The 27,080-nt window shown below is 43.3% G+C and overlaps 1 protein-coding gene across 5 annotated transcripts in view; it reads right to left on the bottom strand.

The window, feature by feature from the left end:
* Positions 1–27,080, bottom strand: part of KATNAL2 (katanin catalytic subunit A1 like 2) — a 113,179-nt gene that overhangs the window by 28,403 nt on the left and 57,696 nt on the right. For 2 of the 5 annotated variants that reach the window (XM_055559119.1, XM_055559122.1), the window contains exons 3-11: positions 19,707–19,873; positions 18,125–18,167; positions 16,273–16,390; positions 15,097–15,195; positions 12,848–12,946; positions 12,561–12,638; positions 8,341–8,439; positions 4,709–4,772; positions 4,392–4,510 (exon numbers count right to left, since the gene is read on the bottom strand). In XM_055559119.1, the coding sequence (XP_055415094.1) occupies positions 4,392–4,510; positions 4,709–4,772; positions 8,341–8,439; positions 12,561–12,638; positions 12,848–12,946; positions 15,097–15,195; positions 16,273–16,390; positions 18,125–18,167; positions 19,707–19,873 (886 nt within the window). The remainder of the gene's footprint in view (positions 1–4,391; positions 4,511–4,708; positions 4,773–8,340; positions 8,440–12,560; positions 12,639–12,847; positions 12,947–15,096; positions 15,196–16,272; positions 16,391–18,124; positions 18,168–19,706; positions 19,874–27,080) is intronic. The other 3 variants (XM_055559120.1, XM_055559121.1, XM_055559123.1) reach the window with 3 other exon arrangements.

Raw genomic sequence — 27,080 nt, 5'->3', positions numbered from 1 at the left:
TTTATAAGGTAGGGTTTTACTGCTATAAACTTCCCTTTTAGAACTGTTCTTTCTGCATCCCATAGGTTTTGGGTCATCGTGTTTTTGTTGTCATAAAAGAGGCAAGAATATACACAGGAAAAAGATAGTCTCTTCAATAAGCTGTGCTAGAAGAACTGGATAACTATGTGCAAAAGAATTAAATTATAATACTTCCTAACACCATCAGTTCACTTCAGTTCAGTCACTCAGTTGTGTCTGACTCTGCGACCCCATGAATCGCAACACGCCAGGCCTCCCTGTCAATCACCAACTTCCGGAGTTTACCCAAACTCATGTCCATTGACTCCGTGAGGACATCCAGCCATCCTATCCTCTGTCGTCCCCTTCTCCTCCTGCCCTCAATCTTTCCCAGCATCAGGGTCTTTTCAAATCAGTCAGCTCTTCGCATCAGGTGGCCAAAGTATTCGAGCTTCAGCTTCAACATCAGTCCTTCCAATGAACACCCAGGACTGATCTCCCTTAGGATGGACTGGTTGGATCTCCTTGCAGTCCAAGGGACTCTCAAGAGTCTTCTCCAACACCACAGTTCAAAAGCATCAATTCTTCGGTGCTCAGCTTTCTTTAGAGTCCAGCTGTCACATCCATACGTGACCACTGGAAAATCCATAGCCTTGACTATTTTGTTGACAAAGTAATGTCTCTGCTTTTTAATATGCTGTCTAGATTGGTCATAACTTTCCTTCCAAGGAGTAAGCATCTTTTTATTTCATGGCTGCAGTCATCATCTGCAGTGATTTTGGAGCCCCCAAAAATAAAGTCTGACACTGTTTCCACATCTATTTGCCATGAAGTGATGGGACCAGATGCCATAATCTTAGTTTTCTGAATGTTGAGCTTAAAGCCAACATTTTCACTCTCCTCTTTCACTTTCATCAAGAGGCTTTTTGGTTCCTCTTCACTTTCTGTCCTAAGGGTGGTGTCATCTGCATATCTGAGGCTATTGATATTTCTCCTGGCAATCTTGAGTCCAGCTTGTGCTTCTTTCAGCCCAGTGTTTCTCATGATGTACCCTGCATGTAAGTTAAATAAGCAGGGTAACAATATACAGCCTTGACGTACTCCTTTTCTTATTTGGAACCAGTCTATTGTTGCATGTCCAATTCTAACTGTTGCTTCCTGACCTGCATACAGGTTTCTCAAGAGCCAGGTCAGGTGGCCTCGTATTCCCATCTCTTTCAGAATTGTCCACAGTTTATTGTGATCCACACAGTCAAAGGCTTTGGCATAGTCAATAAAGCAGAAATAGATATTTTCTGGAACTCTCCTGTTTTTTCAATGATCCAGCAAATGTTGGCAATTTGGTCTCTGGTTCCTCTGCCCTTTCTAAAACCAGCTTGAACATCTGGAAGTTCACGGTTCACGTACTGTTGAAGCATAGCTTGAAGAATTTTGAGCATTACTTTACTAGCATGTGAGATGAGTGCAATTGTGCGGTAGTTTGAGCATTCTTTGGCATTGCCTTTCTTTGGGATTGGAATGAAAACTGACCTTTTCCAGTCCTGTGGCCACTGTTGAGTTTTCCAAATTTGCTGACATATTGAGTGCAGCACTTTCACAGCATCATCTTTTAGGATGGGAAATAGCTTGAGTGGAATTCCAACACCTCCACTAGCTTTGTTCGTAGTGATGATTTCTAAGGCCCACTTGACTTCACATCCCAGGATGTCTGGCTCTAGGCGAGTGATCACACCATCGTGATTATCTGGGTCGTGAAGATCTTTTTTGTACAGTTCTTCTGTGTATTCTTGCCACTTCTTCTTAATATCTTCTGCTTCTGTTAGGTCTATACCATTTCTGTCCTTTATCGAGCCCATCTTTGCATGAAATGTTCCCTTGGTATTTCTAATTTTCTTGAAGAGATCTCTAGTCTTTCCCATTCTATTGTTTTCCTCTGTTTCTTTGCATTGATTGCTGAGGAAGGCTTTCTTATCTCTCCTCGCTATTCTTTGGAACTCTGCATTCAAATGGGTATATCTGTCCTTTTCTCCTTTGCTTTTCACTTCTCTTCTTTTCACAGCTATTTGTCAGCCTCCTCAGACAGCCATTTTGCTTTTTTGCATTTCATTTCCTTGGGGATGGTCTTGATCCCTGTCTCCTGTACAATGTCATGAACCTCTGTCCATAGTTCATCAGCTACTCTGTCTATCAGATCTAGTCCCTAACACCATACACAAAGATAAACTTGAAATGTATTAAAGACCAAAATGTAAGATCAGAAACTATAAAACTCTTGGATGAAAACATAAGCAGAACACTGTATGACATAAATAATAGCAAGATCATTTATGACCCACCTTCTAGAATGGAAATAAAAACAAAAATAAATGAATGAATGGGACATAATTGAACTTGAAAGCGTTTACACAGCAAAAGAAACTATAAACAAGGTAAAAACACAACCCTCAGAATGGGAGAAAATAATAGCAAATTAAACAACTGACAGATAATTAATTTCCAAAATATACAAGCAACTCATACAACTCAATACCAGAAAAACAAACAACCCAATCAAAAAGTGGGCAAAAGACCTAAACAGATATTTCTCCAAAGAAGACATATAGATGGTAATAAACATATAAAAAGATGCTCAACATCACTGATTATTAGAGAAATGCAAATCAGAACTATAATGAGATATCACTTCACCCCAAACAGAATGGCCATAATAAAAAATCCACAAACAACAAGTGCTGGAGAGGGTGTGGAGAAGAGGGAACCCTCCTACACTGCTGGTGAGAATGTAAATTGATATAGCCACTATGGAAGACAGTATGGAGATTCCTTTAAAAACGAGGAATAAAGACACCATGTGACCCAGCAATACCACTTCTGGGCATTACCCTGAGGAAATCAAAACTGAAAAAGACACATATACCCCAATGTTAATTGCAGCACTACTTACAATAGCCAAGACTTGGAAGCAACCTAGATGTCCATTGACGGATGAATGGATTAAAGAAGCTGTGGTACATATATACAATGGAATATGACTCAGCCGTAAAAAGGAACACATGTCAGTCAGTTCTAATGAGGTGGATGAACCTAAAGCCTATTATACAGTGAAGTAAGTCAGAAAGAGAAAAAAAAATCCTATATTAACACATATATATGTCATCCAGAAGGATGGTACTGATGAATCTGTTCATAGAACAGCAATGCAGATGCAGACATAGAGAAAAGCTCATGGACAAAGGTAGGGGAGAAGAGGGAGAGGGTGAGATAAATAGATGAGAGTAGGATGGATGCATATATATTAACATATGTAAATAGACAGCCAATGTGAATTTGCTGTATGACTCAGGGAACTCAAACTGGGGCTCTGTAATAACCTAGAGGAGTGGGAATGGGCGGGAGGTGGGATGGAGATTCAAGAGGGAGGAGACATATGTACACCTATGGCTTCCCTGATAGCTCAGTTGGTAAAGAATTTGCCTACAATACAGGAGACCCCAGTTTGATTCCTGGGTTGTAAGATCCACTGAAGAAGGGATAGGCTACCTACTCCAGTATTCTTGGGCTTCCCTTGTGGCTTAGCTGTAAAGAATCTGCCTGCAATGTGGGAGACCTGGGTTTGATTCCTGGGTTGGGAAGATCCCCTGGGGAAGGAAAAGGTTACACACTGCAGTATTCTGGCTGGAGAATTCCATGGACAGAGGAGCCTGGTGGGCTACAGTCCATGGGGTCGCAAAGAGTTGGACACGACTGAGCAACTTTCACTTTCATGGTTAATTCATGTGGATGTATGACAGAAATCAAACCAATATTATAAACCAATCATCAATCAATTAAAAATAAATATTTTTTAAAATATATACCATATACTCTTAGAAATGATATAAAGATAAAAACAATCTCCTAAGGGAATAAAAAAAAAAAATCCCTACAGCCTATGGCACTGTGGAGGAAAGTTGGTTGGAGCATCTGAAAGAGTAAGTTTTAAGTTTCTTGATTCTTCCTTAGAGTATCTAGCATAAGGACAAGCATACCGCAGTAGCCTCTCAGTAAATCTTAACTGAATATACTGAACATGCTTAATAATAAATGTTTCTTGAATAAAAGAAAAATAGGCCACTACAGAGACAATTTTTTCACGGTTCTATTTCTATGTCACGTGAATTGAAAAGGGGCTGTTGGTCAAATTCCCAAAAGAAGGGAGATCATGTTTGCTGATGGGGGTACCGCTAGCAGCTACATAGTAGTTAATCCACCTCTCGGGCTTTTGGTCATTAAGATCCAGGATAAATTTGAACACTTAAATCACTTAAGAAAAAATAAGATCACTGTCATCATTTTGTACCACTGTCTTCTGCCAGAATTCATTCTAAAGAAACAAAATCAAGAAACCCTACCCGAACAAGCTTTTCTGAGTCCCCTCTCCATTTGCTGACAATGGTAGATGCAGAAATATTAAAGAAGGTGGTTTTGCATTCCGTAGCCACAGCTTTGGCCAGTAAAGTCTTTCCTGTACCTGGAGACACATGTGGGTAAAACATCAGCGACCCTCGAACTCCATCCCTCTGCTGACAGACACAAGACAGTCACATAAGCAACACAGAAGGTGGGTACACAGCGCACGCTGCCCCAGTCCCGAAGGGAAGACAGATGGGGCAACTCATCCTCTGCACACTCGCTTCACACCAAGATCACAGAAGAAGAATTCCTTTACCTGGAGGTCCATAGAGTAGCAGTCCTTTCCAGGGGGAAAGAATTCCTGTAAACAGCTGTGGGTACTGTGGGAGCAAGGAACAATGATGAGGTTTGGTACCTGCAGGGCAGCCTGCACACCCTCAGCTCAGGCAAGCTAGGGGAGCTAGGGTGAAACACACGCAACTCTGGGCCAGCCCCTCCTTTTTTAAGACTGGCTCTCTCCCTCTCTGTATACACACACACACACACACACACGAGTATCTAGTTTATCTCAATTTGACTTTCACTCTTGATAGGATACACAGCCGAAATGTTTTGCTTTTTAAAAGAGCAGTTATTTTAAGGAGAAGAAAGGCATGTATAGGTACTATCCCCTCCATTGCCGTAGTCACTGCTCACATGCAAGTAATGATTTCCCCCCGAGTTCGAGCAGTCTTTTGAATGTTGTGAAGCAGGTGCGCTCTTTAAGATGCCAACTTTTTAAAACCAATATAGAAAGGTGTAGTGAGTAAAGTTCAACATTATGGTGAAGCCTGATTTGGAAGCTGAGAACGTGCACTGCACAATCCATAATGAGACACCGACTCCAAACAGGACACGCATGGACTTCAGTGAATCTCTCCTGTTAGTTCAAATTCAAACCATCTGGAGTTGGTAAAGGACAAGAGAGAAGGAAAAGAAACAGTAGAATTATAACTAGCTATTAGCTTCTTGCTGACACTAATTCAAAATCTTGACACTGTATGGAACTTCAAATACCATGGCGACAAGACATCCAGAGAGCCTCAATGAATGCTCTAGCCTTTTGCACAAGAAGACTTGAACAATGGAGCCACTCAGAGGAAGCAGGGAATACCTTTCTACTTCCTCTGACCACCACTGTAGTTCCTCCCCCATGTGTCTGAACACAGGAAGGAAGAAAGGAAAGACAGTCCAAATGGACTGATTTTGTCTCATTTGAATAGAAACATCCAAAAACCAGGGGCTGCAAGGTCTCAGGGGTAAGAATAAATAGGTTATTCAAGAAAGCAAATTTGTAATCCTGACTGCAGGAGATCACCAAAACTGGCCACTAATTATTTGCAGCTCCTACATCAAGTTCAGTTCAGTTCAGTTCAGTTGCTCAGTCGTGTCCAACTCTTTGCGACCCCATGAATTGCAGCATGCCAGGCCTCCCTGTCCATCAAGAGGCAGAGGATATTTCTCCACCACTTGAATCTGGACTTGGCCTCATGAATTTGGCCAGTGGGGCATTAGCAGGTAGAAGAAGAGACTTGAAAATATAAGGTATATGAAAAGAGACATGGGAAAGGCTCAGCAATTGGGCCCTTTCTTGCTTCTGTCTGGGAACTCGATGACACCATGTGAATAAGACTGGGCTCTCCTGCTGGAGGATGAGAGGCAGAGAGAGGTCTCAGGTGCCCTGGTGACCCCAGCTTTGCCAGGCTCTCCATCTTCTCCAGACAAACTGGCTGATACCCCAGACATGTGAGTGAGCCCAACCAAGGTCACACGGAAAAGCGTAAGCTGGCCCTGCCGAGCCCAGCCCCAAATGCCCACCCACAGAACTGCTGCAAACAAGGAAATGATTGTGGTTCTAAGGCACTAAGTGTTGGGGTGGTCTGTTCTACAGCAAAAGCCACGTGGTACACTGACCTCATCGCCACTGCTGTAAACCAAACGTGTAGTCTTGCTTTCTATTTTTCTTCCTGTTGAGTATCAAACCAGTCAACCCTAAAGGAAATCAACCCTGAATATCCATTAGAAGGACTGATGCAGAAGCTGAAACTTCAATATTTTGGCTACCTGATGCGAAGCACCAACTCATTGGAAAAGACCCTGATGCTGGGAAAGATTGAGGGCAGGAGGAGAATGAGGAGGCAGAAGATGGGATGGTTGGATGGCATCATCGACTCAATGGACATGAGTTTGAGCAAACTCCAGGAGATGGTGAAGGACGGGGAAGCCCGGCGTGCTGCAGTCCATGGGGTCGCAAAGTCAGACATGACTTAGTGACTGAACAACAACACTGACCTCACCGCCACTGGTGTAAACCAAACGTGGAGTCTCGTTTTTCTGTTTTTCTTCCTGTTTAGTGAGCCACTCTGCACAAAGGTTTGTCAGCAGTTAGCAATGAGCACAACTCAATGGCTCTACCAGCTGGTGCCCTGCAAGGGGCAGTCTAGTCTTCACAACCAGCCGAAAGCAAAGCCCCCAATGATGGTAGTACTGGGGGCGAGGCGGGGGGAAATCCACGCAAATGCAGTCAGATGCTCTCTCCTATGGCAGGTATTTTTACTATAATAAGTATATTTAGGGAGGCAGGCTGATAGTAACTGACTAATCATATATACTAAGGAGTCTTAGATCTTAAATTACCTCTTAGAGGAGACATCTGCCTTCAACCAATATGTAACATGATTTCAAATGGGCTAGAATGGACAGAGCCTTGGTGCTTCCATGTTGACAAAATATTGTGACATAGGCAAAAAGTGAACATATGAAACAGTAAACATATGAAAAGATGCTCAACATCACTAATTATTAGAGACATGCAAATCAAAAGTATAATGAGGCATCACCTCACACCAGGCAGAATGGCCATCATCAAAAAATATACAAACAATAAATGCTGGAGAAGATGTGGAGAAAAGGGAACCCTCCACTGTTGGTGGGAATGTAAAATGAGAATGGATACAGCCATTATGGAGAACAGTATGGAGGAGGGTTCAGGATGGGGAACACATGTAAACCTGTGGCGGATTCATTTTGATATTTGGCAAATCTAATACAGTTATGTAAAGTTTAAAAATAAAATAAAATTTAAAAAAAAAAAAAAAAAAAAGAAAAAAAAAAAAAAAAAAACTAGGAATAAATCTACCATATGACCCAGCAACCCCACCACTGGGTATGTATGATGCGAAAACCATAATCAAAAAAGACACATGTACTCCAATGTTCACAGCAGCACTATTGACAACAGCCAGGACATGGAAGCAGCCCAGATGTCCATCGACAGATGAATGGATAAAGAAGATGTGGTATATACCTACAAGGGAATACTACTTAGTCGTAAAGAAGAATGAATCTGAGTCAGTTCTAGTGAGGTAGATGAACTTAGAGCTTGTTATACAGAGTGAAGTAAGTCAGAAAGAGAAACACAAAATATAGGATATTAATGCACATATATGGAATCTAAAAAATGGTGCTGAAGAAATCTATTTGCAGGGAAGGAATGGAGATGAGGACGTAGAGAATGGACTTGTCGACACAGTGGGGGAGGGAGAGTAGGACAAATGGAAAAAGTAGCATCAACATATACACGCTATCAGCTGTAAGAAGGACAGCTGGTGAGAAGCTGCCGTTTAGCACAGGGAGCTGTCTGGTGCTCTGTGATGACCTGGAGGGATGGCATGGGGGGAAAGTGGGGAAACTCAGGAGGGAGGGGATGTATGTATAATTATGGCTGATTCACACTGTTGTACGGCAGAAATCAATACAATATTGTAAAAAAATTTTTAATATATTTAAATTAAGAAAAAAAAGAGTCAATTTGTAAACAGAAAATCACCCTTTCTCTTCCTGATAGGTGAGCTTGCCCCATGGATAATGAACAGAAATTGGGCCTCCCAAGAGGCCTCCCATCCTTACCCTTATAGGATACACAACAGCTTCTTTGACTAACTGCTTGGCTGCATCAAGTCCAATAATGTCATTCCACTTTATGTTTGGATTATGGAGATAAATGTCCTGCAATGCACATTTGATCATTCTGTTAAAACTAATGTTCTCCTTCACAGCTGTAATAAACACAGGGGCAGCAGAATACTTGACTTGCAATAGGACATAAAGTGATTGTGATTAAAAAAACTTTTCATATTATATATATATGTATATACATATTGTAATTTGAAGTTAGTTCACCAAAGGGATGCCATGAAAATATTTAGTGATTTTCCCTGAAGAAGATATTCATAATATAATACTGTACTTTTAGGGTTAAAAAAAAAAATATCCTAGGGACTTCTCTGGTGGTCTAGTGGTTAAGATTCTGGGCTCCCAAAGCAGGGGGAGCCCTGCTCAATCCCTAGTCAGGGAACTAGAGCCCACACACCACAACGAAGACGTGATGGAGCCAAATTAAACATATAGGTATGTATGTATATGCGTGTGTGCTGTGTTGCTTTATTTGTGTCTGACTCTTTGCAGCCCTATGGATTGTAGCCCACCAGGCTCCTCTGTCCATGGGATTTCCCAGGCAAGAATACTGGAGTGGGCTGCCATTTACTTATATATATATACATATACATATATATATACATATATATGTATATATATATATATATATATATATACATTTTAAAAAAGCTTTGTATACATACATATACATACATGGGCTTCCCAGGTGGCTCTAGTGGTAAAGTTCCCACCTGCCACCGAAGGAGATATAAGAGATGCAGGTTCAATCCCTGGGTCAGGAAGATCCCCTGGAGGAGGGCATGGCAACCCATTCCAGTATTCTTGCCTGGAGAATCTCATGGGCAGAGGAGTCTGACAGAATATAGCCCACAGGGTCACGAAGAGTTGACTTAGCATGCATGCACATATACATGTATATGTATACAAAATATGTATATATACAAATATTAGCTAAATATACAAAATATATATGTATGTGTGTGTATATATATATGAAAGGGAAAGTGTTAGTCAGTCGTGTCCGACTCTTTGCAACCCCGTGGACTGTAGCCCGCCAGGCTCCTCTGTCCATGGAACTCTCCAGGCAAGAATACTGGAGTGGGTTGCCACTTCCTTCTCCAACTACATACACACACACAAAATAAAGGGCTTCCCAGGTGGCTCAGTGAAGAATCCAACTGCCAATGCAGGAGACGTGGATTCAATCCCTGAGTTCGATCCCTGAGGTCAGGAAGATCCCCTGGAGAAGGAAATAGCAACCCACTCCAGTATTCTTGCCTGGAAAATCCCATGGACAGAAGAGCCTGGCGGGCTACAGTCCATGGAGTTGCAAAAGAGTAGGACATGACTTAGCGACTAAACAACAACAATAATACTACATAAAATTTACCAAAAAGAAAAAATCTCCGAACGATGGACTATACCCGTCTTCAGTCAATAACAAACCATGCTGATTTACGACTGTAATCAAAGAAGCTACAGAACATGCCTACAAATTACATTAGCTTTTAATCCGAAACATAGTTCCTAGCTGGTGCCTGGACTCTCTCCTGCTCCTTGATCTCATGAACACTTTCTAATTTGCTACATAAAAGAGATAATGCTCCTCTGAAACCAATTTCTCTTTTTCCCTAGTGATTGCTCCCTACTTCCATCAGGAGCAATTGCTTCTACAAAATCCAAGGAAGCCAACAACCAAGTGAAAATACAGTTTTCCCCTCACAGAGTAGAGCCCCATAGCAACCACAGAGGATAATCAATTAAGGTAGCTTTTACTGATAACTAATTTGCAGTCTCCAAACTTCAATTTCACAAGATGCTCAGAACAGTCACTCAGGGGCTTTTCTCAGTGGAGCTGTATTGGGCAAACTTGTCTAGAGTGTTATAGCAAAAAGAAAAAAAAAAAACCACCTCCCTTCCACAGTCATTCTGAGTGACTACAGAACAATCTGGAAACTAATTTTATATTTATTTAATTTTTTAAAAAGTGATATATGCACATGATTCAAAAACATAAAACCAGGGACTTCCTTGGTGGTCTAGTGGTTAAAAATCACCCTCTCAATGCAGGGGACGTGGGCTTGATCCCTGGTCTGGGACTGAGATCCCACGTGCCAAGAGGCCACTAACCCCAAGTGCCAACTAAGCCCAAGTGTTGCAACTGCTGAGCCCTCACACTGCAACAAAAGATCCCCCATGATGCAATGAAGATCCTGTGTGCTGCAACTGAGACCTGGTGCAACCTAATAAATAAATCTATATAATATGTAAAAACGTATTTTTTAAATGCTGGTGAGATGCTATGCCCCCACTCAGTCCTCCATCCTCCCAGGTCCCTCCACAAGGGGTGACAACGTTTCTTAGAGAAGCTCTTTACGCAGGTGATTTTGATACTGTGTGATATGTAGGATCCATTCCTGGGTGAGATGACAAAGATCTCAGTCTTCCCAATCTTGGGAGAACCACCCCGTCTTGAAAGGACTGGCCACTCAGTCTTATTACCAAACTTTCTTAGGAAAAGCTTTGCACACAATGGGCATTCACTGGAGTTCAAGGCATCCATCAGTTACAGCAGTATCTCTTGTCCTCATCAAGCACTGACACTGAATTCCACATGGTAGTGTTTATAATTTCCCAACAGGAAGCTCCTCCTAATCTCAGTCAAAAGTTATCAGAACTCAGTAGAACTGCCTCAGTGGGAAGTGAGCTCCCCGTCCCTGTCGGCTTTCAAGCAGAGTCCATATGACTGCCTCTCACAGTTCTGTAGAAAGGATTCCAGGTAGAATCATTCCAGGCCACTTCTACTCCACAACTATATCACCACTAGTCACGGTATCCATTTGCAAAGACAGTAACAAGACTTGATTTGGGGGTATAACAATGCTTTTCTCTGCTCTCATGCATCCTAATTACCGTAGCCTGGCTTGACCCCTCATCCTCTCACTGATAATAACTCCTGAGCTGGTCTTCCTATCTCCATTTCTCTGATGGCCTTCCACACTGTCATTAGAACAAGCTGTCTAAAAGCACATTTGATTATCCCATTCTCCTGATGGATGCCTTTCAGAGATTCTCCATCTGATATAGACTGAGCCCAGCCTCGGGTACTGTTCACAGCACCCTAACATGCAGGAACCCCAGCCTCACTCTCCAGTCCCTTCATCCCGCAGTTTCTAATGGTGTTTCAGTTGGTTCCCCAGAAACACTGCATAGGCGCTACAACTCACTTGTCTGTACCTCTGCCCAGAACGCCTCCCCTCCGCCCTCTTCTACCCTTTCTCATGGGCTATTTCCTGTGTCTCTTCTTCCCTAAGAAGATACAGATCCTTTCCAGCTACCGTTCACCTTTGTGCTTCCAGCCGCCAGCACGTGCCTGACACATCAGAGGCATGCAGGGGACACCCGCTGGGCTAAATGGAGACCTGGGGACCTTAATGACCTCGGAGCAGCTGTGCAATTTTTGCATCATTTTAAACATCCAGAACGGAGCCTGCCTAGGTTTCAGTCTTTCATTAAATATGAGATCACTGGAGATTAGAAAAATCTCCTGTAACTCAGGAATCTATTCTGTTACTAAGGAACTTGCCCCAAGTCACAGAGTGAAAAAGAGGAGGATCTAGAAATCAAATCCAGGTCAATCTATTCCCAAGCTTGTGTGTCATCCACCACTAGATTTCACTGCCTTTAGGTCCTGGGGGACCAAGCTTGAAAAAAAAAATCAGTCGTGTAGATGGTAAGATCTTTCCTAATAATCTGTTTCTTCATGAAAATTTCCAATTATGAAACCAGACTCCCGACATCTCTATTTCTAGGCTTAGACTGTTTAAACAAAACACAGACGTCCTCTCTCCTTCTCTAAGAGGCTTTCTTTCCTTAAATCTTGGCTTAACTCTAAAACCTTTCACCTGTCCCTTCCTTTCTAAGTCCTTTTCTCTTTGGGTTCTCTTGGCCTCTATAGTGAGATGGTGGGCTTTTTGTATTGTAATTTTATGATTCTATAATTTATTCATCATGCATTATTGTGCCTCTAAACAATATGAGTGCCTTCACAAGTGGGGGCACTTTATAAATAAATTATCATATTTATTGTTATTAATAAAAGAAGCAGCCCACAATGCTCCTGGAGCTCCAGTCTGCCTCCGTAAATTTGTGAATTGAATATCAGATCTTACCCGGCTCACCACGGCTGCCAATTCTCGCATCTCACTGTTCATGCCAATAAATGCACTCAGAGGTTTCAACAGTCGTTCCTGATGATGAGAGTAGAAAGCCTCACGTTACAATATTGCTTCATCACTTAGGAAGGAAAACAGGGCACAGAGCTCCATGACACAAACGGTGGCAGGTCGCTGTGACCTTTAACTGGACCTCAAGGCTCCTCTGGACTCAAAATTGTACTCCAGAATTTCATCTGGATTTGGGCAGTTTGCAAGATGAATGTCCCATCCTAGCCACTTACTGAGGGGTCCGGGTTACAGTCGAAGCTGTTCAAGCCAAGTTCACTGGTTGCTCCTTTGATGGCATCTGTGAGCAGCCCTCGGAAGTCAATGATTGGGCCCTGAAAGGGAGTAATAGTTATTGCAGGGGCCATTAAAACAGGAGGGGACACTATCCTTAATAGCTCGGCTTCATTAAATCAAGACACATTTATGTACCATGGTCTGCAGTGCAAACTTAAAGTAAAGCTTTAAGAGGAAGCTATGCTAATAATGAACAAGATGATTTCCTCAGGTTGGGGCACTCCAGGAAAAAAAGAAAAAACACATTATAAATAAATTTTCCACAATGAAGTTGGCTTGAATATAATTCCCAAGCATTTTTCAGCTCCTGATGCACCACCAGTTTTCTACGTGTCCAATTCCGCTGTATCCTCTTTCTTTTAAAATATTCCACACGTGGGAAGAACTCATTGGCACAAGAATAATGATAGTTCCTATCTACTGACTATACTGTACCTTCAGCACTCAGGAGAGTGCCTGGCACAAATCAGGTGTGTGAGGTACCTGCTGTGGATTACTGCCAATTCTTATAACACTTCTGCTAGTCGGGAGTGGCATCCTAGCTTCACAGATGTGGAGGTAAGCCTAGAGAAGTGAAATTATCTACCCAGGGTCCCACAGCTAACAAGGAACTTAAGACCAGGATTCAAACCCAGATATCTATCTCCCATACCCAGCCTCCTTCTGATGCCACTGTCCCCTGTATAGAAAGAAGGAAAAAGCAAGAATACATGTCAAAATTAAATGGCAATAACAGTAGCCAACACTTACTGAGTGTTTATCGTGTGCTCTCTGTTCATTATGACATTGGAGGTGCACACTATGATTATTTCCATTTCACAGATGAGAGAAATGAGGCTTGGAGAGATCTAAAAACTTGCCCAAGAATCAGTCAGGAAGGTGAGACGTGGGATTTGAACCTAGGCAGGCTGACTTCAAAGCTAGTGCCTTGAGAACAATACACCTAGTAAGTCTGCAAGGGGACTTGGGTATCGTGAGCTTTGGAGGCTCTGAGATCGGGCACCTCTGAGATGACAATGAAGCCCCAGTTTTTGGAGATGGGCCCTGACTATAACCCCTTCTTCAGCTCATGAAACGTTAGGCAGAAACTGTCCAAAGCTTAACCTGAGGGCATTTCTGCTGCAAACAGAATTTATAGCCAGATTCTTTCAAAGGTTAAATGCTGGATTAAACAGCCCCTTCCTTGACCTGATTAGAAATATCCGTTCATATCGACTTGAGATGTTCCTAAGAGCAACTAATGCTGCAACACTGCTGAGCACAAAAGTGACTGGAAAACGTGATAAGGTAGGAACAGTGAGCAGGAAGTGCTTCTTTGTGGGCGGCACTGATCGGAATGTGTCAGCTCCAGCATTCACCCATATAATTGAGGCCCTAAAAGGAGCCAATTCCCCTTGATTTCCAGGGAGATGTTCCCCATTTCCCTCCAGACACACACATCCAGAGTTTAGTTTGCCTGAGAAGCGCTGGCTAGAGGTGAGTCAGCAGTCCCATAGGATCGAAGAAAGAAAGCTAACTCTGAATGGAACTCAGTCCTCAAAGTTACAGTCAAGAGAAACACACTGGTGTCGATGCTGCTTTTTATTTCCAAGTGACACATTTTTACCTGCCTGTAGCCTACAGCTACCCAAACTGGGTCTTTTCTGTTTGAAAGACTCTTACGCACAAATCAGGACATGAAGTTCATTAGGAAAGCAGTAGAAATGGCTATCGAGGACAAGATCAACCTTATATCAACTGAGGTTCACATGAAATTACATTCAAATCCGGAGCCATATCTCCAAGGAGAAAGGGACACTGCTAGTCAACTCCCACTGACAGGGCAGAAAGGAATGAATGTGAGGCCACAACTCCTTAAATAATGCGGGAGAGTTGATCACTGTAATCACAGGATTTTTAAGCTGAAAGGAACCAAGCCATCTCTTCCAAACCCCACAATTTATAAATGGGAAACTGAGCCCTTTGGAGATGGAGCCACTAATTCAAATCTACCCATCCAGAAGGGAGACCTGGTCCAGAACCTCAGGGTTTCATCCTCAGCCCATCTCTTCCCAGTTCACCCCATAGCCAACCTTTGATCATCACATACTACCTTATCTGTTTGACAAATGTAACACTCAAAATTTTTCATTTTCAGAAAGAAAAGGGAAATTCCCCATTCAGTGTTTGCTTCATGAGTCCCGCTTACTTTTTGTGGACGGACTTTTTCTTCTCCACTGCCTTTGTTGATTCCAGATATACTTAAGCCAAAGTCAGCATTCTCCTTGTGAGTGTGACTGACAACCTCCTGGAGAAAGAGGAAGAGAAGTGAGAAGTCAGCGACAGAAAACAATTTTGAGATGCTGGCTGCAGTTGCCTGTCCTGTCGTCCCAAATCCTTCTGCAAATGGGGACCTTCATGTGTGATTCCGCCACTTTTGTGCAGACCCAACAAGACAAATAAACTCTGCTTGTGCTGGGTGGGAGGAGCTGTCCCAGGAAGCCACAGGCTCTGAGCCCCACAAACAGTGGAAGAAATGGCTGGGCCTCCACCCACCTCCACTCACAGGCCTGTCTTTTCTCCTGGGACCAGAGGTGTCTGTGGCCAGGGGTGGCTGAGTTTGGAAACACAGCAGTCAACAGGCAGCCAGCCTCCTGTGGGATTCATCCTGCCCCATCCTGCTTTACCTTGCTTCCACCTGAGCCAGTCTACAGTGGCCAGGACCACACAACCCCCTTGAAGATGAGAGATTCCCTCTGACCTTTACTGAGTTGTGAAATAATGACTTTCTATCCCCCTGGACAGCTTTGACATGCATTCTTCCCTTTCCTCTTCGCCATTTCCATTGGTTCTCTTTCCTTAAAACCTGGTTGGTATGTTTTGTCCTGGATCGAAGGTTCTCAGCATGGGTTTCACTCGCCTGCTGGGCTCTCTCTCTCCTCTTGCTTGCCCATCTCTCCCCACAGAAAGCCAAGTGTGGAGGTCTGGGTTAGTGACCCACCATGTGTGCCTTGGAGAAATCCAACAGACTTGAAGCCCAGCCACACCAAGACCACCCCAACCTACACTTAGGACCCCAGGGATACCCTGTGGGATGGGAAGAGCTGGCACCTCCAGCTTCCTCAAGAGGAAGACTGAGCCTTGTAGGAACCAGGCCCTCCTGCTCTGACTGGGCCTAGGATTCACCCCTCAAGGCCTGTCACCCAGCACTAAGACCAGCCGAAAGTTTGTGGGGAGGAAAGAGTCCTCCTTCCAAGTGCTGGAAGAAACTCTGTAACTGAACAAAATCAAACTGTCCTCGATGAACAAACAAACGTGACTACTTCCTTGGGGCTGTTTCTCAGCCACCTGCAATGGTACAGGAGCCAAGCAAAGCCGTCCCAACCTGTTTAGGATGCTCCGTGTGGAGGGGCCTGGCGTCCCCAGGCTTTCCCACGGTGGTTTTGGACCGCGGCCTCTGCTGGTTGATCTTGGGAAGATTCTGACAACTGTCGGTTATCACCCTAGGGCAGGGAACAAAGACCTTGGAGGAAATCCTGTTAACTGAATCTGAGATCACAAACACCTCACACAGTGCATTTAAAGAGAGTTCTGGAAAGACCTGCAGGCACAAATCCATCTGGACCGTCCTCCCACCCAGTCCGGCCCAGCCCTGCCCATCTTCAGTCTACCTGCCAGGCCTAAGGTGGGGCTAGAGGGTCCACCGTCTCCTCTCATGACACAACCTCTCATTTCAATAACTGTTTAGAGTATAAGATTATACACAAATGCCATGCATCATTTTTCTAGCTATCTTTCTTAAAGCCAACAATTTGCCACCCAACCTCAATGGCTGCCGTGTATGAACAGCTACCCAGAGAGAAGCTGAAGAAACCCCCGCTGCCCCGTGCCACCCTGCTCCAGGGCTAAAGGAGCAAGGCGCTCCCAGACAGTCGCTCCCAGAGCGTTCTGCCAGATACGGAGTGCTAAGGAGGTTCCAGGGATGAACCTGCGGCTGAAAAGCAATCAGGTTTCCATACGCATTCCGAAGCTGCCTCTTAAAATGCACCTCACTGTTTCTGTTCACAAGTAGTTATCATTTATTACCGGAGTCTGACTAGCTTTATGGAAACTATAAAGGAAAGAAGAACACTTTGGTGAAAACAAAGAGACTGTTCAGAAAGAACTGCATGAAAGCAAAGGTAGCCTCAGGCTGAGGGACCCCGTGACTGTCATGGTGAAGTAGGCTCGGGCTCCGCGGCTCTTCTTTAAATGATGCCAAAGGTCTTCACTTATAAAAGATGAGGCGGCTAAGTCCCTTCCTTCTCAGGCTGTGGACAAGGGACTTGGGAGTCACAGAGCAGGGAGTCCATGGGGCTCACAGAAGCTCTCGAGGACCCAGTGAGTTACCTACGATCACAATCTAAGTTTTCTTCTTTTAATTGTGTCCTAAGATTTTTTTTTTAAACTTTGCTCACAGCCTGAGGGATTGTGTGGTCTCTACTGGAAGCCCACTGCCACTTTCCCCTGAGGTCTGGGCTTTCCTGTAATACAAAGAGCACAGGCCTTGATGCCCCGCAGCTGTGCGGTCCTGGGCACTTTGTGAACAGGCTCTGCTGACAGGCGTGTGGCCTGGAGTGGGAGGAGGGGAACGCGGGGGACACTGAGGCAAATGTCAACCCAGAAGAGTCAGGAGACAGAGGGGCTCCAGTCAGACATCACGACTCCCAGATGAGACTGGGATTTGAGAAGCTGGAGAAAGAAATACAAGGTGAGTATGAGAAAAGGAGAGGAATGGAAAGACCTGACTCCCTCCAGACTGTCAGGACGTGATCTGGGGTACACAGAGAAATGACCTTTATAATTTGAAAAGGAAAAATATTTCTGGGGAGGTGCTTACTATGTTCTGGGAACTCACTATGTGTCAGACTCTTGCTCCAAGCTTGTAAGTGGCAGAGCCAGGAACTGAACCTGGATCTTTTGGTCTCTGAGGTCCATACTTTTCATACCACCTAGCCTAGAAAGACAAAGCATCGGCGGATGCAATTCTTGGTCGTAAAAGCAGAGAGCCGACAGTGGTCCACGCCCTGTCTGTCTATAACATAAGGGGAGCCCATGGCTGGCCCCCCAGGGTCACAGGACCATGGTCTGATATTGCTGCTTGGCAGACATGGAGCTGCACTGGAGAATCTTCTGGAAACGGATCCCACAAACTCTTAAGGGTTGAGTTGGTCAAGATGAATTACCATTTACTTTACCTTCTGGTCTTCCCTCCACTTCTTTGAGGTAAACTGTTTTCTGCTGTGGCAAAACAAATATCAAGAGGAGAAGGAAATATAAATTTTTAAGAGAAAGTGATTTTTCAGGTATGTTTGTCCTTTTACATTGTACTTAAAATTGGTGCTACATGCAGAAGCTGTAAGCTATTCTCATCTAGAGAGGAATGGAATTACCAGCAAAGAGAAAGAAGCCCAAGCTTCCCAAGCATTTCCACACAAAGACCCCAAAGGTTTCAGAAGATATTAAACGTGTTGGGAGACCACAGACTCGGTGGCAGCTCCAGTGTGGGCTGCTTTATAGTTACCATTTCATTAAGTTTTCATGAACTTGACACTATTTTGCTGTGGTCCCTGGGACATGGTTCAGACAGTAAAGAATCTGCCTGCAGTGCAGGAGACCTGGGTTCGATCCTCGGGTCAGGAAGACCCCTGAAGGAGGGAATGGCCACCCACTCCAGTATTCTTGCCTGGAGAATTCCATGGACAGAGGAGCCTAACAGGCTACAGTCCATGGGGTCGTAAAGAACTGGATACAACTGAGCAACTAACACTTTCGCTTTCACTTTCTGGGACACCAGAATGGAACACTTATCAGTCAAACCCTGCCCATTTACCTTAAACTAAAGACACTGTGCCCAATATCCCAGGAGAGTGTGGTTCCAAGCTAGAACTAGCATTAAAATCAAGTCATGTCAGTAACAGTCCTGTGGCCCAGTGGTTAGGAGTCTCTGCTTTTTTCTGTCAAAACCCAGATCCAACAACCAGCCACGGATGTAGAGCTATGAACACTGAACTGGAAGAGAGTGCAGATAAAACTTCTCTTGCTCTCTCGGACCCCTTCCAGCTCTCTGATTCAGTCCTGGCTATTTTTAATTGACGTTCCTTTTGGTTTCCTGGTCCCTACATGAAATGTTAAAGTCTGTGGCTTAACAAGTGCCTTGTAAACAGGACAATGATCTCCCTTGGTTTATAATTACTTCCCCCACTTACAGACTTCTAAGTCAATGTCACTACAAAACACAGGGCCCTAACTTTAGATCTTCCCTCCAGCCAGCCTCCTTGACTGCTAACCTATACTGGGTCTTTGCATTATATTGATCATTATCTGGATTGATGGCTTTCAAAAGCATTTCATTATCTATACATGAGCTATTAGCCTCACCAATACTCATTTTCATGTTATTTTCAAGATAGATAATAGGTCTTCCCAACAAGAAAAAAGTCTTCTGTCATTTATTGTCTTCCAACAGCTCTTTCCATCTCTAAAGAAATGAAAGTAATGTTGATCTTCTAAAAAGTACCTGTGACACGCTGGGGTTTTGTTTTCATTACCCTAAACCATACAGTCTTCAAGCAAATGCCGACATGACAAAAAGGGACATCAGTGTCCAGACGATCATGTTTAAATCATCTGCACTGGATCTAAAAGAGGCTACAGAATCCTTCTGGTCTATTCTTTCAGTGTAGGGTGGAGGACATCCTCTATCTGGGAATAAAATGAGGAAGACACACAGAACTTAAAGATGAGATAGTGCCTTACTTCTAGAAAATAGCCATGTACCTGTGTCTGATGCCTTTTTGACAATTTTGGGGTATTTCTGAAACTTTACAAAATAATAGCTCTCATATTCCATCAAAATAGTTTCAAGATCAACGTTGTCACAAACTTGAAAGCGTCGTAACCCCATTTTAGTTTCTTGCTCCAAAGCATTGGCTGCATCAATATATCTGGCCATTTCACAAAAGAAAGAAAAAAATTAACTCTAGGTAAAGAGAATAAAGGCAAAGTCCAAAGAAACTCAATACAAATAGTAAGCGTATATTAAAGAGTACATTAAACAAAAACTAGAACATACAAGGTTTGCCTGTATAGTAAAGAGCTCCACCACATAGGTTAAGTATACCCAAACACTGTCTTTCAAAACATTTTGGGGACTTCCACAGTGGTCCAGCAGCTAAGACTCTGCACTCCCAATGCAGGGGGCCTGGGTTTGATCCCTGCTCAGGGAACTAGGTCCCACATGCTGCAACTAAGAGTGCACATGCCACAGCTAAAGACCCTACACGCCTCAACGCAGATGGAAGACTCCAGGGGCCACAACTAAGACATAGCACGGCCAAGTAAACACGTAAATAAAAATTAAAAAGACATTTTGGAAGAACTTCAGTTCAGTTCAGTCGCTCAGTCGTGTCCGACTCTTTGCGACCCCATGAAATGCAGCACGCCAGGCCTCCCTGTCCATCACCAACTCCCGGAGTTCACTGAGACCCACGCCCATTGAGTCAGTGATGCCATCCAGCCATCTCATCCTCTGTCGTCCCCTTCTCCTCCTGCCCCCAATCCCTCCCAGCATCAGAGTCTTTTCCAATGAGTCAACTCTTCCCAGGAGGTGGCCAAAGTACTGGAGTTTCAGCTTTAGCATCATTCCTTCCAATGAACACCCAGGACTGATCTCCTTTAGGATGGTCTGGTTGGACCTCCTTGCAGTCCAAGGGACTCTCAAGAGTCTTCTCCAACACCATAGTTCAAAAGCATCAATTCTTTGGCGCTCAGCTTTCTTCATAGTCCAACTCTCACATACATACATGACCACTGGAAAAACCATAGCCTTGACTAGACGAACCTTTGTTGACAAAGTAATGTCTCTGCTTTTGAATATGCTATCTAGGTTGGTCATAACTTTCCTTCCAAGGAGTAAGCGTCTTTTAAGTTCAGGCTGCAATCACCATCTGCAGTGATTTTGGAGCCCAGAAAAATAAAATCTGACACTGCTTCCACTGTTTCCCCATCTATTTCCCATGAAGTGATGGGACCAGATGCCATGATCTTAGTTTTCTGAATGTTGAGCTTTAAGTCAACTTTTTCACTCTGACAAAATGTGGTCCACTGGAGAAGGGAATGGCAAACCACTTCAGTACTCTTGTCTTCAGAACCCCATGAACAGTATGAAAAGGCAAAATGATAGGATACTGATAGAGGAACTCCCCAGGTCGGTAGGTGTCCAATATGCTACTGGAAGTACTTAAAAGTCAAATAAGTAAATTAACTAAGAAAATATCTTGTAATTTACTTTTATTCATGTTTAGCCAAAGATGGTTATTTGCCCAACTTGCTTACTTCTTTATTTACTAGTATTCATTTCAGGTAACATTTGACAAGTGATAAAACCCCAGTTTAACCACAATAGGTAAGGCTTGCCATCATTGAAGTAGCTGAAAAGAATATGTCACGTGCTCTGAAGGGGATTCCAAAAATCTGTTGATCGACATCACTAAGGAAATTTAGTATAAGAAGTGTCATCTCCTTGGATGTACTGTTTCTGATAATTTCTTCGTTGGTCGCAGATTATACCACCAGCTGCCTCTGTATGCATGTAGTCTCAGTACCATGGGTCCCTCGCTCATTTTAACCTGGTCAGTCAGAGGCTGTCTGACTTAAGTGGTCTTAGCAATAAAAGCAAGCTCCTTGTCTCACAATCCTCTGAAAGTGGAAAAACTCTGGTTTTAATCTGAGTCCTCAACCTCTTTGAAAACCAAAAACTCTCTCCTGAAAAACATGCAAATACATACAAATTAGCATATAATTTCAGGAACTCATCCAAAGACCTCAGATTGAGGACTCCAGTTAGAGGTCTTTCTCTTTGATTTCAACCCTGGGAACATATAAAGGAGAAAACTTTCCTTTTTTATCATGCTTCCTTCTGTGTTCCAGATTCAGATCAGAGGACTAAACTTTCTTAAAAGAGGTTGCCATGACAACTTCAAGTACCTTGCTTAATTTAAAGAATTTGCGAACGTGAATTGATCAGGTCAGTCAGCTTCTATACTCCTTAATGGCTCATCAGGCTCCTATCCTATGTCTTAATCCCCATTTTACATAGAAAAAAACTCAATCCATTTTTATTAATAATTTTTTGTTTAGTATGATGTAATACATGCTCATTTAAGAAAAAATTAGAAAATACAGATAAGTCAAAAGAAAACTGCACTACTCAGAGACAATGTTAATGTTTTCTCTCTTTCCAAACATTTTTAAAATGACTTAAATACACATATACTTACATACATATACTTGTTTAAAAAAAAAAAAAAGATGGGAACATACATTAGAGACTGCCTGAATATAAAGACTGCTTTCCTGACATCACATTCTGAACACTTTCCAGGATCACAGAGTTTGAGCTTAAAAATGATAACAATAGATGATGGCAGGCCCCATATTTCCTAAACTAATTGATCAAGAAAACAGGATTTTTTTTTTCTTGCCATTCCATGGGGAATGTGGGATCATAGTTCCCCTACCAGGGATTGAACTCGTACCCCCTGCACTGGGAGCGCAAGGTCTTAACCACTGGACCACCAGGGAAGTCCGCAAAGCTATGTCTGTGTGTTCCTATTCCACTGTTTGGGCTTGAACGAGGTCTGAATTTAACAGAGTTGGTAGCAGGAGCTACTGGAAATTCTTAACCAACAGAGTGACAGGACTTTAAAAAGAGGTGTGAGCAGTAAGGAGAAAGCCACAGTAGAAGAGATGCCGGAGAGGCTGGTAACAGGCACTGGGGCCAGAGGAAGTGCACGTGCGGAGCTAGAGGAACCGCAGCCATGACCCCTCACTGTCGGCTCTCACTAACTCTCCCTCATGCATTTGATCTCTGATTTTTGTTTACCTAGTGGTTCACTTATGCCCTGCCCCTGCTTGCTCTGTGCCCCTGTCTAAAACGTCCTTGTCCATCACAACAGTCTATCCACATTTTATACATCTTTCAAGACCAGCTCACATGGCCTTCCCTACAACGCTTTCTCTATTTATTTTAATACACACAAATCAATCCTCTCAGCTTTTCATTTAAGGCAAGTCTATTTTCATGACACTAATATGTCCTTAAACATTTTTCAACTTGATAATTCATTCATCTCTCCCTTTCCCAGCAGGTCTCTGGAAATGATCAACTTTAGCATAACTTCTATCAATTACAGATGCAAGAGGCCATCTCGTGGCAGAAAGCGGAAATGCATGTTTTGTAAACAGTCGATTCTTGAGGCAGTAATAGCACCTGCAGGAGAAAGGATAGCTATGTGACTTTTGTCTTTTTGTTGTTACAGTTCTCCTGATACAGTTTCTAGAATAAAAACAAAAACAAAACAAAAAAAAAACACAGTAATTACCTGTGTGAATTGCTGTGTCTTTCTTTCCAATTATTTCACCCATCTACCTGCTAGTAAGTTTCTCAACGGCTGTTCAAATAACACTTATCAAGCATCTATTAATACAAAGCTCATAATGTTGGGGCCTTATAAGGTGAGTTCAGGTCTATAAGGGTCAGTGAATCTGTGAAGGCAGCATTTCTCAGAGTGTTCCATGAAAAACCAGTCCCTAAAGATGGCCTGAGGAAAAATCAGTTCCTTGGCCAAATTGGTTTGCAAAGCCCAGAATACTGTGATTTTAGCACAGATATATTCCCATTGTATGTAAATTAGAAGATCTGAGAAGTCAGGAAATAAAGGAGCCTGTTTAACCTAGTTTAAGCCAAAGCCTTTGACTGTGTGGATCACAATAAACTGTGGAAAGTTCTGAAAGAGATGGGAATACCAGACCACCTGACCTGCCTCTTGAGAAACCTGTATGCAGGTCAGGAAGCAACAGTTGGAACTGGACATGGAACAACAGACTGGTTCCAAATAGGAAAAGGAGTACATCAAGGCTGTATATTGTCACCCTGTTTATTTAACTTCTATGCAGAGTACATCATGAGAAACGCTGGGCTGGAAGAAGCACAAGCTGGAATCAAGATTGCCAGCAGAAATATCAATAACCTCAGATATGCAGATGACACCACCCTTATGGCAGAAGGTGAAGAAGAACTAAAGATCCTCTTGATGAAAGAGGAGAGTGAAAAAGTTGGCTTAAAGCTCAACATTCAGAAAACGAAGATCATGGCATCTGGTCCCATCACTTCATGACAAACAGACAGGGAAACAGTGGAAACAGTGTCAGACTTTATTTTTCTGGGCTCCAAAATCACTGCAGATGGTGACTGCAGCCACGAACTTAAAAGACGGTTACTCCTTGGAAGGAAAGTTATGACCAACCTAGATAGCATATGAAAAAGCAGAGACATTACTTTGCCAACAAAGGTCCATCTAGTCAAGGCTATGGTTTTTCCAGTGGTCATGTATGTATGTGAGAGTTGGACTATAAAGAAAGCTGAGTGCCAAAGAATTGATGCTTTTGAACTGTGGTGTTGGAAAAGACTCTTGAGAGTCCCTTGGATTGCAAATTGCAAGGAGTTCCAACCAGTCCGTCCTAAAGGAGATCCATCCTGGGTGTTCATTGCTAGGTCTGATGTTGAAGCTGAAACTCCAATACTTTGGCCACCTCATGCGAAGAGCTGACTCGTTGGAAAAGACCCTGATGCTGGGAAAGATTGAGGGCAGGAGGAGAAGGGGACAACAGAGGATAAGATGGTTGGATGGCATCACCGACTCAATGGATATGGGTTTGGGTGGATTCTGGGAGTTGGTGATGGACAGGGAGGCCTGGCGTGCTGCGGTTCATGGGGTCGCCAAGAGTTGGACATGACTGAGCGACTGAACTGAACTGAACTGAACCCAATGTTTGCCAAGCTTACTTGACCATAAAGCTCATTTGAAGTCATATCAATTAACATTCTGCAGAATGTTGTTGAGTTCCAGGTGCTTAGAAAACACTGTCTCGAGGTAATTCAGCTCAGAGTTTTTTGAATGGAGCTGAGATTTTTATCAAAAGATAATGAAAAGTGGGCCAAACCCACATTTTTAACTGCTTTAAGTTCTTTGCTGAACCAGGTTGTGTATTAGAAGAATAAAATCCAGCTCGTACCTCCTCCACAGTAACAATAAGCAAGGACTCATATATGCTCACGTGGTGTCAGGCACTACTCGAAGCAAGTCATATGTTTAATCCTCATAATAAAACATGTGCCTGACACTCATTATCTTCCATTACTCCATTTTACAAGCAAGGGAACTGAGGGACAAAGAAAGTAAGTAGATTGCCCAAGGTCACTGGTTAGCAAAGAATAGAGTGGGCATTTGAACCAAGGCAGATTGGCTCCTCCATCAAGGCAGAACCTCTTGATCAAGGTGAAAGAGGAGAGTGAGAAAGCTGGCTTAAAAGTCAACATTCAAAAAACCAAGATGATGTCATCTGCTCCCATCACTTCATGGCAAATAAATGGGGGAAAAGTGGAAACAGTGGCATATTTTATTTTCTTGGGCTCCAAAATCACTGCGGACGGTGACTAAAGCCATGAAATTAAAAAAAGCTTGCTCCTGGAAGAAAAGCTATGACAAACCTAGACAGAGTATTAAAAAGCAGACATCGCTTTGCCGACAAAGGTCCTATAGTCAGAGCCATGGTTTTTTCAGTCGTGATGTGAGACTTGGATAATAAAAAAGCCTGAGCACTGAAGAACTGATGCTTTCGAATTGTGGTGCTGGAGAAGGTTCTTGAGAGTCTCTTGGACACAAGTTGATCAAACCAGTCAATCCAGTCATTCCTAAAGGAAATAAACCCTGAATATTCATTGGAAGGATTGATGCTGAAGCTGAAGCTCCAATATTCTGTCCACCTGATGCGAAGAGCTGACTCATTGGAAAAGACCCTGATGCTGGGAAAGACTGAGGGCATCAGGAGAAGGGAGTGACAGAGGACGAGATGGTTGGATTGCATCACTGACTCAGTGGACATGAGTTTGAGCAAACTCCAGAGACAGTGAAGGACAGGGAAGTCTGGCGTGCTGCAGCCCATAGGTGACAAAGAGTCGGACATGACTTAGCGACTGAACAACAACAATACTGGCTGCTGAGTCTGTGTTTCTACCCTGAAAGCCCTTTCTACCACACCAACCCGCCAGCCCCGGTTTTAGAGCAGACACTTGGCACTACGCTGCCCTTAGAAGTGCTTTCCATCAATGAATGGTGAAAAGTGCAGACCAACCCACTGCCCACATGCAGACTGCCTGGTTCGTCAATTGCTCTTCTCTCCTGGACTGACATTAGATCTTCAATGACATGAAGATCTAATGTTAAACATGACGCAGTTCATCATGTTTCAGTTAAGTTCAGTTGCTCAGTCGTGTTCGATGCTTTGTGACCCCATGAACTGCAGCATGCCAGGCCTCCCTGTCCATCACCAACTTCTGGGGTTAACCCAAACTCATGTCCATCACCTAGTTGGTGATGCCATCCAACCATCTCTTCCTCTGTCGTCCCTTTCTCCTCTTGCCTTCAATCTTTCCCAGCACCAGGGTCTTTTCAAATGAGTCAGCTCTTCCCATCAGGTGGCCAAAGTATTGGAGTTTCAGCTTCAACATGAGTCCTTCCAATGAACACCCAGAACTGATCTCTAGGATCTAGGCTGGATCTCCTTGCAGCCCAAGGGACTCTCAAGAGTCTCCAAAACCACAGCTCAAAAGCATCAATTCTTCAGTGCTCAGCTTTCTTCACAGTCCAACTCTCACATCCATACATGACCACTGGAAAAACCATAGCCTTGACTAGATGGATCTTTGTTGGCAAAGTAATGTCTCTGCTTTTGAATATGCTCTCTAGGTTGGTCATAACTTTCCTTTCAAGGAGTAAGCGTCTTTTAATTTCACGGCTGCAGTCACCATCTGCAGTGATGTTTACCATGTTCATCATGTTTACCATGAGAAAAAAGGCCATTTCCAAAATTTTGATGTAAGGTATTATGAGAAAGGCCACATTTTGTAATTGAAGATCTAATGTGGTCAGTCCAGGGGAGAAATCGTATTACTCAGTAACAAAGTTTGTTCAAAAGTGCTGTTAAAAAAATTGCTGGGACTTCCCTGGGAGCACAATGGGATAAGAATCTGCCTGCCAAAAAAAAAAAAAAAAAAAAGAATCTGCCTGCCAATGCAAGGGACTCAGGTTT

Source organism: Bubalus kerabau, chromosome 21, assembly GCF_029407905.1.
Source record: "Bubalus kerabau isolate K-KA32 ecotype Philippines breed swamp buffalo chromosome 21, PCC_UOA_SB_1v2, whole genome shotgun sequence".
Taxonomy (NCBI): domain Eukaryota; kingdom Metazoa; phylum Chordata; class Mammalia; order Artiodactyla; family Bovidae; genus Bubalus; species Bubalus kerabau.
The sequence above is the reverse complement of the archived record's forward strand: the minus strand, read 5'-3'. Positions and strand labels throughout refer to the sequence as shown.